The following is a 13,917-nucleotide window of genomic DNA, read 5'->3' as shown; positions in this document are numbered from 1 at the left end:
GAGATATCAAGATCTCCATAAAGAATAGTTTGCATCTTCAGGGACTGTGGTAGAGGAAAACAATTCCAAGCAAACAAAGAACCAAAACCCAAGGAAGGCAGGCTAGTGGAGATGAACAGGGAAGGTGGTTATTAGTGTGGATCTACAGGAATAAAGCTAGTTTTCATGTTGAGTTGTATCAGGATAGGTTCAAACTCTCCTGCTTGGTAAGACTGTCTGGAGAAAGTCCAACAGAGAGCTACAAGGATGACTGGAGGACTGAATATCTCTCCTATGAAGAAAGACTGAGAGAACTGAGACTGTTTAGACTGGAGAAGAGAAGGCTGAAAGGGGATCTTACCAACATCCACAAATATCTGAGGGGGTGGGTGTCAAGATGAAGGTGATTGTTTTGATGGTGCCCAGTGATAGGACAAGGAACAATGGGTACAAGCTAGAGCACAGGAGGTTCCACTCAACACAAGGAGACTCTTCTTTATGGTAAGGGTGATGGAGCATTGGAACAGGCTGCCCAGAGAGGCTCTGGAGTCTCCTTCCCTGGAGACTTTCAAAACTTGTGTAAGGTGGTTGAACTCAACTACCTCTGGAGGTCCCTTCCAGCCACCAACATTCTGTAATTCTTGGTTTTCAGTAGCAGTGAGGGACTTCAGTATATTTTTTCCTGACACTGACAGTGTGGCAGGAGATGTGTGTGTGCTGCACTGCATACTTCAACTACCCCTATTTTCAAACACTTCACCTCATATCAGTATATTCTCTGCTGTGGAGTCTGTAAAAGGCAAGTAAAACACAGAGCTAGTATTTCTCAAGATGGAACAATTCATAAAGTTTTATCACAAATTTCAGACTACTGAAGACAGGCAAAAAGCTCACAACCTCCAGCTAACACAGTGCTTGCAGAGCACAATGGGATAACAAACCCCAAAAAGCTCTCATGGCAAGCAGAGAGCCCACTGAATGTACTTCTATTTGTTATCTAACATCAAGAAATAGGGGAGGAAAGAACATGCAGGTTGTCACAGCCATATTAAGAGAGCCTTGTGTTAGAAAACCAACAGCACATCCACGTACTGTTAAGCCTAGCTCGATACAATGCCAACAAACCAAAAGACAAATTATTGCATACTTCCAAAGTACTTTCTTTTTAAAAAAATAGTAATTTTAAAGCATTACAAGGTAAATTTTCTGACTGCCATACACCTGTTTTCTTCACAGAAGAGACACATAAGCTTAAAAGCGCAGTGCTGTTTTATTAAGAGAAATTTCTTTCTGATAACAATTCACACTGGAAGCAAGGCCACAACACAGAATGATACCCAGAGGTGCTGGATATAAGAGCTGAGGGCTATGGTTTTCTTTACCTGCTTTACAATTTAAATAGGAAACATTAAATACAAATGCAGATTTGAAGGGAAAAAAACCTCCAATATGGAATTTGTTTCTAACAAACAGCATCCTACTAACAGAGACCTTTAAGAAATCACAAGCAAGAGTTAGAAGAGAAACTTAATATCTTTCACACTTTAGCTCTTCATTATTCTATGCCTCCAACAGTTTCCCTTTATCATAAAATGGCTTAGGTTGGAAGGGACCTCTAAAAGTCACCTAGTCCAATTCCCTCTGCAGTCAGCAGGGGCATGTTCAACTAGATCAAGTTTCCCAGAGCCTTGTCGAGCCTCCCCTTTAGTAACTCCAAGGATGAGGCCTCGACCACCTCCCTGGGCAACCTGTTCCAACATTCCACCACCCTCATGGTAAAGAACTTGTTCCCAACATCCAATCTAAATCTGCTCTTCCATAGTTTGAAACCATTGCCCCTTGTCTTATCACTGCAGGCCTTTGTAAACAGTCATGCTTAATAACCTCTTTTCTATAACAAATTGAGTGTTTTGATTTTGTCTCATGTTTTAAATAAGCTAAAGCATTAAATGTTGACAATGGCCAAAAATGTAAAAGCCAACCAAACAAAAACCAAAACAAACAAACCTCCAATCTAAACCAACAACCCCAAAAGGTGTCACAGATCAGCTTACAAGGGTTCAGGAAAAGCCTCCTAAAAGCCTACATGTTTCAACCAGGGTGAAGAGGGACACATCACCACTACAAGTTGTTACTCTGCCTTGCTTGGCAGTGAATGGAAAAATGACCCAATTTTTCATTGCCAACATCCTGCATAGCAGATCCTGAATTTCACTGATAAGTGTGTTACAAGACCAAGCAAGCAATGACACTGCTTCACACTTCCCAGCTGGTAGGTTTTTCTGCCAGAACCTAGTCATATGCCAAAGTCTATAAAATGCCAGGGACTGGAGAGCCACAAAATCTAGAGACCACTTCTTTTACTTGGAGCCATGACTTGCATCCTCTCCTGTTTACACATCTCACTCTTCCACTTACATCTTTCTGATCGGTGAGGAGGAAAAGAGATCCAGAGTTCAAGCCATATTTCAAAGATGAAGACTAAGAGAGATGCCAAAAGAATGCAGTCACCACAGGCCTAATTTATTGTCTTTCTCAAAAAAACTTCAATATGATAGAAAGTTCAGTCTGAAAGAGGAGATCCTCATGTCAGAAAGCTCTCAGAGCGTATCCTATCAAGAAGTTTCAAAGGTATGTATGAACAGCAACAGTTCACAGAGGAACTTTTTCCTTGGGAGATAAAATGGAGAAGGCAAGACATAGGTAAAATCATTTCTCCTCCACCTTTTGACCACAGCAGAATCTTCAGCTTTTGATGCCTAAGCCAGGATGACACTTTAAGTTCAAAGAAGAAAGCTAGGAAACTGAAACCATGCAAAATGTCTCATCAGAATATCTTTGTCATTTGATCTCTTTCCCATGCGCTCAATTTGATTCCTTCAAGACCCTCCAAGTCAATCCCTGATTTCCCTTTCAATTATTTACTGTTCATCCAGCAGTGCTACTTTCATCCAGTATCTTGTGCAATAAATATTTCTTCTCTTCCATTACTTGGCTTCTGTAGTCACTGTGTTTCCACCTGCCAAGCCCTTCTCAGACACACAAAGTCCTGAGGCTTTCAAGATCAGTAAAATATTTATATTCTCAGGAACAGAGAGGAAGAGCTAACAACATGCCATTAATAATAATATATATATACTGTGATACTGTAATAATAATAATTCTGCTGCACTTTCAGTTGTATTTCCCTTTTTTCAGCTTTCAGAGATTACTTTACCTAGATGCTACAACAATATCAGTACTCACCATTCATCTGTTCCCACCTTAGTCTGTGTGTGTAAAGGGTTAACCCTCTTGAGGGAGTGGTCTTGACTCTGATCCCAGGTGGTCTTGAACCCTCCCCAGGGATGGGGCTGAACACTACCAGGTATGGTGGTTAGCCCACTCCCACTTACTGTCTAAGATCCATAAAAGCAGGGGGACTTCCTGTTCTCTCTCTCTCCCTCCCTCCTGCTCACCAGCAACCATCATCATCCTAATTCCTGTTGCTCTTTGTTTTACCATGTGGCCATAACCCACAAAGTGGACAAACCCATTTGCCATCAAATCTGGTTGCATTTACATATTTTATATCTTGTTTTCCCTTCCCTATACCTTTGCAGCTTCCCTACCTCATATACCTTTTATTTACTGTTAAACTTTTCTTTTTTTAACTTCCAAACTGAAGTTTGGGTGTGCTTACCTTTCCTCTCTCTACATCTAACTCCTTTTCTTTGGGAAAGAAGGGAGAAGAGGGAAAGGCCTCCTATAAATTGTTATTGGTTCTATTAACTATATTTGAATCTCTGGGAAATTTCAATTAGAATTAAGACAGTGTATTGCATGTGTACATGTGATACAGCACAGGTTTGCATGAATTGGTCTAACAGAGCACTCAAGTCTTCTGGTACTACAGTAAACAGTCCCCCTGCCATGCCTTTCTTAATGCCTCAAGATACTAGAATCCAACAGGTCGTGCCACTATGGGAACCATCACAGGATCTTAACCTGCCTCTCTCCCAAACCACAACTATGTAACACACGCACTTTCACTGTCTGAATAGTGGCACAAAATGCTATCAATTCCTTGAAGAAACCATGTAATACAAACAGATTTCTCTAGGGCCACCTTTTTGCTACCCAAGGCAGCTTGTTGATCTCACTCCATGCTAAAACAGCTACATTTTATGTCCAGATTTGAATTTGCAGGACCTACCAGCCCGAAGAAGGGAAAAATTGGGGCTAACCATCTGGGAAGTGTGAAATCTGTGTATGTACCAAAGCTGATCTGGCCAAAGGCCTGTGACATTCCTTCTGGGCTCACAGAGCTTACCAGTTTACAGGATATACATATGCATACAAAGTACAATTGTTCCAGTCTCCAGAAAACGTTCCAGACAAAGACCTGCCAGAGACATTCCTGGGAAACCTGACAAACTTGCAAATGCCTTTGTAGTGTCTCCAGCATATGCATCCATTTCACAACCAAAAAAAAACACCCAAGTTAGTGCTGCTGCTGTGGATGGCTGAACTCCCTTCTCCTGAAAAAGCCAGGCTTTCATTCAGACCCTCTCTGCCTCAAAACTTCCCAGTGGGAGTGATTTTGATAAGGCACAGTCCTTTGCCAAACGTTTGATGATTGGGGTGTAATACTTCCCATAACAGGAGATCTAGTTGCTCAGCCTAGCCCATTTGATGACTCCCTGCCAATCTGCAGATGTTTCTGCATCCTAACAAAAGCCTCTGCTCCTATCCCCTTTGCAGCCTCAAAGGAGAATGGGTTCAATTCAGCCACCGCAGAAATTTCATTGATGTTTTCGGTTCTTACAACCTCTGCTGATGCCATGGATCACTAGTACTAAAAGAAATCCCAGCTTCTGTGTGAACAACATGGGGATGAAGAGGAGACAGGGCCCTGCAGCAGTGCTGAGTTGTGTGAAAGAAGAAAGAAAAATATCCCCCTTGGATTTCACCTCACGGCTTCTTGCTTCTCTTTCTAGTTACAGTGAGATAGCTTTTTCCTTTACACTTCCCTTCCCCTTCATCAGTGGAAGAGTAGAATCAATCATAGATTCAACCAGGTCGGAAGAGACCTCCAAGATCATCCATTCCAACCTATCACCCAGCCCTATCCAGTCAACTAGACCATGGCACTAAGTGCCTCATCCAGTCTTTTCTTGAACACCTCCAGGGACGGTGCCTCCACCACCTCCCTGGGCAGCCCATTCCAATGCCAATCATTCTCTCTGTCAAGAACTTCCTCCTAACATCCAGCCTATACTTCCCCCCAGCACAACTTGAGACTGTGTCCCCTTGGTCTATTGGTGGTTGCCTGGGAGAAGAGGCCACCCCCACCTGGCTACAATGTCCCTTCAAGTAGTTGTAGACAGCAAGGAGGTCCCCCCTGAGCCTCCACTTCTCCAGGCTAAACAACCCCAGCTCCTTCAGCCTCTCCTCATAGGCTTTGTGTTCCAGCCCCTCTCACCAGCTTTGTTGCCCTTCTCTGGACACCTTCCAGCACCTCAACATCTCTCTTGAATTGAGGGGCCCAGAACTGGACACAGTACTCAAGGTGTGGCCTGACCAGTAAAAGCCAACCAAATGATTACATAACAAAAATATGTCTGCTTAAGACTCAGATAAAATGGGTTGAATCAAAGCAAGAGATTAACACGAAAAAAAACCTTCATTGGGGAAAATATCCTCACCAAATTTCTGCAAGTAGTTGTTGAACCTTGAGTTTTATGGTCTTTTTACAGTCACCACGTTGCACTGCTCAGATCTACAACAAAAAGAGCTAATGCCCACTGGGAAGGGCCTGCAGAGTGTTTTGGCACACTGGCAGTTTGCACTGTAGCACTTTTCCCTTTGCTGGGGACAAGGCAGGCCAGGGTATCACACTGTGTAATTGAGACAGGTAAGCAAGGAGTGCTGCATGTTCGAACACTGTAGCTGATGCTAAGATGAAGCTTCTTATTTTGGGATTCCTGTGGCATGTTATTCCCACAGGGTCACTCTGGAGCACTGCAAAGTGCCCGTTCCAGTTCTTCCTCACTCCCTCCCCTTCCCTGTGCTAAGGTTTAGTAAGCTAATCCGCTTCTTGCTAATTTTCACCTTCTACATTTTTCATTTGGACAGAATGAGAAAAGTGCCCCACACTCCTATGGATCTGTCAACATGTTTGCAGGAATCCTGGCTGCTGGATCTTGGGCACTGACAGCTGCATAGCAGAGATAGAGGCAGCTCGGTATAACCCTTGCCTGGGTGGTCTGATGTTATCCCTGTGATTAAACTCCCTAGCTGGAAGAATTGGAGCTATTTCTAATGATAGCTGAGTCCTGAAATCTCACACTGCCTAACAGAGAGGGGCAGAGCTCCCACTAGGCTTCCCCTCCTCATGGTGAAGCTGGCTAATTCAACACATTCTTCAGTTCACTGCCATTAGTAACTACAAAGCACTACAGCCTGGTGGATATCAACTGCAGCCCTCCACACCAGCCAGTGATAGGGACCTCACACAAACCTGCCACTGCAGAAGAAAACCTTTTTATATTACAGTATAATTTCAGAGTGAAGCAGCATGCTATTCACAAAGAAAAAACACCCATATATATATCCAAGATCCAGCCATCTGGCTCTGGGTCTACACACATGTTATGCATTTTAGTGTCTTCCCTGTACAAAGTCCTACGATACAAGCACACAGCAATATATTATGCTCAACACACGTGAAATAAAGACTTTATTTTGGCCTTCATCCACCTATCCATCAGGAAAGATCAATGGTTTACAGTAGGTGCAGATGAAAACAACTCAGTTCAACTGTCCAGAAGCAACATAGTAGCCAGGAAGGTCCCTGTATCACAAATCAAGGTAAGAGGCACAGAATTACAGAATGCCAGGTAGGAACCTTTCTAGGTGATACTGTAGTTTAAATGAGATGGCCTAGCACCCTATCAAGCTGAGTCATAAAACTGACCCATGTGGGAGTACTCTCTACTTCTCTTGGGAGATTACTCCAATGTCTAACTGTCCTCATTATGAAAAATATTATTCTGGGTAACCTAGGGGTAACTTGTACCCACTATTCTTTGTCTTTCCATATAGCTCCTTGCAAAAAGGCAGACTCCATCCTCCTGGTAGCCACCCTTAATGTACTGGTAGGTGGTAGTAAGGTCTCCTCCCCTAGGCTTTCTCTTCTCAGGGCTGAACAAGGCCAATTGCCTCAGCCTTTCTTCATACTGCAGGTCTCCCAGGCCTCTGATAATTCCTGTGGCACTTTTCTGGACACTTTCCAGCCTATCTGCATCTTTTTTGCGTGTCAGGAACCAAAACTGTACACAGTACTCCCAAGTGTGGAGCTGAGTAGAATGGGACAATGACTTCTTTATCTCAATTGGTGATGCCCTTGCTGATGCAATCCAGTACCCCGTTGTCTTTCTTTGCCACTGCAGCAGCATACTGTTCACTCATGCTGAGCCTGTTATCCACAGAGACCCCCAAGATGCCTTTCCACAGCTCTCCAGCCAGGTGGATCCAGTCTGAACTGCACTCTCAGGTCAAGCATTCCCAGGTGCAAGACCCTACATTTGTCCCTGTTGCACTTAATAAGGTTTGCTAAGAAAGGCAATTAAGTCCCCATACAACTGAAGTGGCTTACTGAACTGTATCTTGAGGCTTCATTCCCCAACTCACCACCAATTTATCTGCCTTGTTTCTCCAACAGGACTGTTACAATCTTAGGCTTATGCTCAGCAATGGGAAAAGTGAAAATGCAGTCAAGTACCAGTAACACACTGACAACACTGGAGGTGAACCACTACACATGCTGACAGACATCACCACTCTGGAACAGCAATAAGCAGTCATTTGTGTGGCATAACCAGGGAAAGTGCTAATTTCAAATAATAATTTCCTCACAAGTGTCTCAGTAACATACTTAAAAAGAAAATGAGTAGCTTGACTACTGCAAAGCAAAGTAGCCAAGAAAAGGTCACAAATATGGAAGCAGCAGCAAAGCACACGTTCCTCAGAAGGTCATTTCAGAGCCAACTTGCTAACCTGCCTGACAGAGTTCAAAAGATAGCTGCAGAAAAACTACAATTTCTTCCAACTGAAATATCTCATTGATAAGGAAAATTAATTTGTTATTTTTGTTTTAGCAGTGTTCTTGTCACCTCAAAAAAAAAATAATCTGGTCACTGTACACACTATTTTCATCACATTTACTCCTTCTAGCACGCCTCGGCCCAGCCCAGTGCTGACAAAGAAGCATATGACAGATTTTTTCTGTTATCACAGGGACCATAGCTTTACTGTTTCACATACCTGCTGTGTGAGGAGACTGATGTGGCTTGGTAGGGAATACTGACAGGCTGCTTGCTTTTCTGACAGCTGCTGCAGTTCTGTTGCTCCCATACTGGAGTTACAAAGTTTGCTCTGAGCAGTACCTTCCGCATCTTTGTGCGTCCTGGCTGAGCCCACGCGCTGCCTAGCTGGACTGCCATGACATAGTCCTACCAAACAAATATTTGGATATGCTTAGTGAATGCTATGGCAGACTCTCAGCCTGCTGATCAGAGAGACACAAAAGCATGTTGGATACTGTCTGCAGATTCCAGGGAGATTATAGCTTTCCATTCTGTAGGGGTACTGCCACACGAATCTTTGTCATTTCCAAACCCATCATTTTTTTATCACAACCTATCTAATGACATCCAGTGCCAGAGAACATTGGCTGCTTTTACCAAAGGAAAAACATTATCATAAAAATATTAATAAACTACACAGTTGGGAAGTCAGATTTATTTTAATGTTAGAAAGGTTGTCAATATATTATAAAATCACAGAATTGTCAGGGTTGGAAGAGACCTCAAGGATCATCTAGCTCCAACCTCCCTGCCATGGGCTGGGACACCTTCCGCTAGATCAGATTGCCCAGATCCACATCCAGCCTGGACTTAAAATCACCCAGGGATGGGGTGTCCATCACCTCCCTAGGCAACCTATTCCAGTGTCTCACCACCTTCATGATGAAGAACTTAGTCCTAACATCTAATCTAAATCCACCCTCTAGCTTGTACCCATCCCCGCTAGTCCTATCACTACCCAACACCCTAAGAAGTCCCTCACTAGCTCTCTTGTAGGCCCCTTCAGATACTGAAAGGCCATAATATGGTCCCCTCAGAGTCTTCCCCTCTCCAAATTGAACAACCCCATGTCTCTCAGCCTGTCCTCACAGCAGAGGTGCTTCAGCCCTCCAATTATATCCATATATTCACAGCCTATTCAGAGCAACTCAAGTGAACATATGCTGCCACTGACATACAACCTAAAGCAAACATATATCATCATTAAGAAGGAAAAAAAGGCCAATAACAAACCAAAACAACCAAGACCACAGATGTTGTCCTGTGTGTAGTCCCCAAACCTTTCCTAACAGACTACACCCATAAATTCCTACAGTTTCTTCTACTCTTCAGATTCCTCTAAAGTTGCATTGTTCAACTATGTCCTACCCTAGCATGGTAAATGAGAGGTCTCTAGATCTTGTTTTAAGGTAATCTTAAACATAGCAGTGCTGATAGACTTTAGAGAATGAGATACAATCACCATTCAGATACTTCTTTTTGGGTATCCTGACACACCTTCAAGTATCCAACAATTACAAAATGTCATTAAAGGATTTGTCTGTATGATAGGGAAACAGAGCTAAGAACAGCACATAGGCTGAGACAGGGCTTCTGCCAATTAAAACTGCATTAAAATCACTAAACAAGAAATCAGCAATGCAATCAAGCAAAAATAAGCAGTACTTCATTTCCCACCAAGTTCGAAGGCCATTTCAAGGCTAAAATGAGAACTTTTCTTTCTCTACAACTACCTGAAAGGAGGTTGCAGCGAGGTGGGTGTTGGTCTCCAAGTTAACAAGCAACAGGACAAGAGGAAACTGCCTCAAGGTGCCAGGTGAGTTTTATATTGAGTACTAAGAATTTCTTCACCTAAAGGGCTGCCAAGAATTGGAAGAGGTTGGCGAGGGAAGTGGTTGAGTCACAACTCTTACAGGTATTTTAAACATGTAGACATGGTTTAGTGGTTGATTTGGTAAGGTTACATTTACAGTTGGACTCATGGATCTTAAGGGTCTTTTCCAACCTAAAATATTCTATGATTTCCTGTTCATCTACTCAATAAAAGGGCTTATTTGGCAAACAGGGGCTGCCTCTGCACTCTGCCTTCCCATGAGGAACTCAGCACTATTCTACAAGACTCAACTCTGTACTGAACTAGCAGTGTTTCAAGCCTCTCAGAACACTCACCTACTTTTGCAGAAGATGGTCGGGACAATCTTTGGCTATAGATCTGAGCAGCTCTCTGAAAAGATGAGAATGGGCCATTGGTGTAGCTACTAGAAGGACAATGATGCAACCCTGCAAGGCTGGAAGCCTCACTGGACGCTGGATTTGTGAAGACAGAGGAGCTGTCTGGAGCTGTGCTCTGTGAAGTGGGTAGTGGGAATGGGGACTGAATCCGCCTGGCATCAGCTGGAGGAGCCAACAATGAATGGTGACCAAGCACCTGTGAATTTTCAGAGGCTGCAGACTGAGATGGTATCCAGGAACTGGTGTTTCTCTGGAATGCAGTGCCAAAAGCAGAGGATGAAGCACTAGGAAGGTCACAGCGAGGTAATTTCACTTCAGCATTTATGGAGAAGGTGGCTTCTTCTGGAACTACACAAAGATAATGAGCACATGACACAAGAAAAAGCTGCTTTTCAGGTCCTTTGGATAATAACACCACACCAGAGATGTCTCTGCTCAGACGTACTGAAGCCAAAATGACCTCATCTCCCAAACACAAAAAGAGGCTCTATATGACAAATGTCCTCTTTCAAAGCTTGCTATATCTAGATCTTCCCCCACAGAAGAGCAAATAACTCTTTCACGCTGCTCAACCCCGCAGTATCTCCTCTTTGGTACAAAAGAAAAACATGCAGAATCTTTCCTTAAATTGAGCAAAAGTCCCAACTTTTGCTTAAAACATTATTAAAAACAGTGTATGCATTCCATTTTTTTCCCCCCTGATGATGGTTTAAGCCAGGTTACTTACAGGTTGATTTAACTTCTTTGGGTTTATAGCCTTTTAATGCTCCTTCTGCAGGCAGATGTGCAACCGAACCTTTGGGCTGATTGTCTTTTATTTTTTTTACCATCTCAGGATGCTCTATGAGAAAATCAATTTGTTAGTAAGCAGAATAATGCAAACTGTGGTTCCATTAAAACAGGACTGCAGAATTTAAGCCTTGTTAGAACAGAATTTCTTGCTAATACTTACTGTAGACCACACAACTCTATTATAGATAACAATTGTTTTGTCATGTACAGCAGCAGGGACTACTGGATATGTATGGGAAGCACAGCATCTTCTGCCACAGAAAACCTAACTAGGCTCAAATATAAACTGTGCTCCAGTGGGTATGCTCACTGTGGGCAGCACAATTTAACAAGCCTTGATTTTTCTCATTCCTTACTTTGATTGCAGGATTCTCTTTTCATTTCAAATCTCAGTGCATTCACTTTGTACGTTGTCACTTAAGTCACGAGTCCCCTTTAAATGCTAGTCCAGATTCACCCCATTCCACTTTAGGTAAAAGGCAACATTGCAGTTATTCTGTTCTTCACATAGAGAGGCCATTGAAAACGAGATATGCAACCTCAAGAAATCAGAGAGATTGTTCTCTTCCCATAGACTGATGTTAAACTGGGTTTGTCTGAGCAACCTAATTTCAGAACTGCCTGCAAAACTTACCCCCTTGAGACTGTTTCTCTGGGTGGTTATTAGTGTGGCTGCTTGTGGAATTTGTTCCTAGGAAGACACTTGCTGACTTGTTTTTGTGTGTGTAAAATGTCAGAACTTCCTTCAGGTCACTTTCACTACAATAAGAAGAATGGATGTAAGTGAGGATTCTAAGATTTTCTGTGCTCATGTAACAAAGACTAGGAATGATGTATATAGGTGACTGGAGATGGGAGAGGGGGAAAAAGGGGAGGCCAGACAAGCTGATTAAAGGATTAAACAAAGCACAAATAACATCATATATCAGAGTTTTCAAACACACCATAAGAAGCAAGACCATTGCTTGAAATTGTCTGATTGTTGGCAAACTGGCTTTTGTGTTATCACTCAAGCAGATGATACAGCAAAAGCCTCCATCCCCAGCCTAGACTGTTCATCAGCCCATGTTTGCATGCACCTCTGCCCCCAACAGCCATCTCTTAGCACATCTAACAAAAAAAACAATATGATCAGTCCTAGAAGGAAACAGTCACTTCAGAGGCCAGAAATGTCAAAGAATCAACAGCATGCCATGGTGCCATCTGCATTTCTAGTGACAGAAGCAGGTGTATGATAGTTATCTTAGAGTACCATTCTGTTATAGAACTCTATCTGAAAAGCAGTGAGAGTTTTCTCAAAGCCTGTACTTGGTGCCTGTTGCAGTTATGATGCTCCATTCACTATATTAGCAGAATGTAAAATTTATTGTTTTCAGGAGAATATAGCATCAGAAGAAACTGTGAAGCCTCCTGAACTTAGTTAAGAAGCCTCAGCTATGACCCACTTGTAGTCAGTTATTGAGTGCTACCCAAACAGAGAAAAAGAAGGAACTGTTTTGTAACTGATCATGAAAGAAGCAGCAATGACTGTCAATCTTCCCAGAAAAGGTAAAGGGTACTAAAAAGGCAGGTGAACTCCACCTGTTCAGATACTGACAAGGTCCTTGCCTGTATACACATCATATAGGGGTCAAAAAGCCCCCCAAAAAATCCAAAGGAATTGATTTGTTTGTGCTCAGCAGAGACTTTGAGGATGTAATTCCAGTTCACTGAATAACTTCAGACTTCTCCACAGTCAGCTAAGCTATAATGCCACTTTTTTTCATACAATGCTACAGGCCACAAAGAGTATTTACCCATTTTCAAAATCTATTTCCTACCAGACTATTGTAAAGTTTAAAGCAAAGTTCAGAGCCTGCTGAGTTTTTCATTGTGAAACTAACTGCTTGCACTGAACTGATTTAGCAAGCCAAGTAAGAGACCAGGATGAAGACAAGGAGTCTAACTTCCTTCCTTCCTCATCTCAAAGTCCAGACCTGGAGAGTTCCTGAAAGGAGAGAGCAAGCACGAGAAGTTTCTGAAAGCAGAAACCTGAGCGCCAGACCCACATCTGTTCAACCACAGCAGCTCAAGTCCATCTGAGTAGCAGCTCTAGTTTCATTCTCCTTCCAAAGTACTGCTGCATTTCTTCCAGCATGACAGGAAAGGAGACTGTCAGCTCACTGGAGACAGTTTGAAATTTACACAGACCAGGACAGCCACTGTTGTCTTTGATGAATCTGCATAATGGACAAAATATCTATTCTATGTCCTTCTCCATGCACCAGATGATGACGCTACAAATGTTTGGTTGATGAAAGGGAGAAAAACCACAAGTTCTCTGTCCCCCAGCAAGAGTAAGAGCTACAGTCAATAAAGGTGTGCAGAGGCCTTAGATCAATCAGATCGTCTTTAGAACAATCCAATCACCTTCAGGAATGGCATCTCCTCTATCAAAGGGAATAAAATCCAGTCCTACCTTGCTCTGGTAATAAAGTTCTGAAAACCTTCAGGAGTCACTCCCTCCTCCTCCTCTTCCTGTTTCTTTTTTGATCGCTTCTGAACCATCTGCTCTGTTTCCTGTTAAGAAGGAATATCAGTTAGTGTCTCTATGCATTCCTTTATGTTCCATGACAAAAAACAATTCCACAGGATCTAATTAAAAAACAAACAAACAACAAAACAACCCTTCAAACATCCACAAACTCCAAAGAGCCAAATTATAAGTATTTCACTCATTAAATAGGCAAATATAGAGAGCCCTGGAGACAGCATGTTAAGCATACTCATTCCTCCACCTAACATA

The 13,917-nt window shown here is 42.6% G+C and overlaps 1 protein-coding gene across 17 annotated transcripts in view; it reads right to left on the bottom strand.

Annotated features, from left to right (window-relative positions):
* TTLL5 (tubulin tyrosine ligase like 5) overlaps positions 1–13,917 on the bottom strand; it is a 140,937-nt gene that overhangs the window by 73,895 nt on the left and 53,125 nt on the right. For 16 of the 17 annotated variants that reach the window (XR_010303751.1, XR_010303753.1, XR_010303752.1 and 13 more), the window contains exons 25-29: positions 13,591–13,691; positions 11,767–11,891; positions 11,068–11,181; positions 10,278–10,688; positions 8,287–8,474 (exon numbers count right to left, since the gene is read on the bottom strand). Coding sequence is in view for 13 of the 17 variants with exons in the window: in XM_064150040.1 (XP_064006110.1) it covers positions 8,287–8,474; positions 10,278–10,688; positions 11,068–11,181; positions 11,767–11,891; positions 13,591–13,691 (939 nt within the window). In the remaining 4 variants the exon portion in view is untranslated. Of the gene's footprint in view, positions 1–6,692; positions 6,815–8,286; positions 8,475–10,277; positions 10,689–11,067; positions 11,182–11,766; positions 11,892–13,590; positions 13,692–13,917 lie in introns of those variants that run through there. The other variant, XM_064150155.1, reaches the window with a different exon arrangement.

The sequence above is a fragment of the Pogoniulus pusillus genome, chromosome 1, assembly GCF_015220805.1.
Source record: "Pogoniulus pusillus isolate bPogPus1 chromosome 1, bPogPus1.pri, whole genome shotgun sequence".
NCBI lineage: Eukaryota > Metazoa > Chordata > Aves > Piciformes > Lybiidae > Pogoniulus > Pogoniulus pusillus.
Note: the sequence above shows the minus strand (reverse complement) of the source record. Positions and strands in the feature narration are given on the sequence as shown.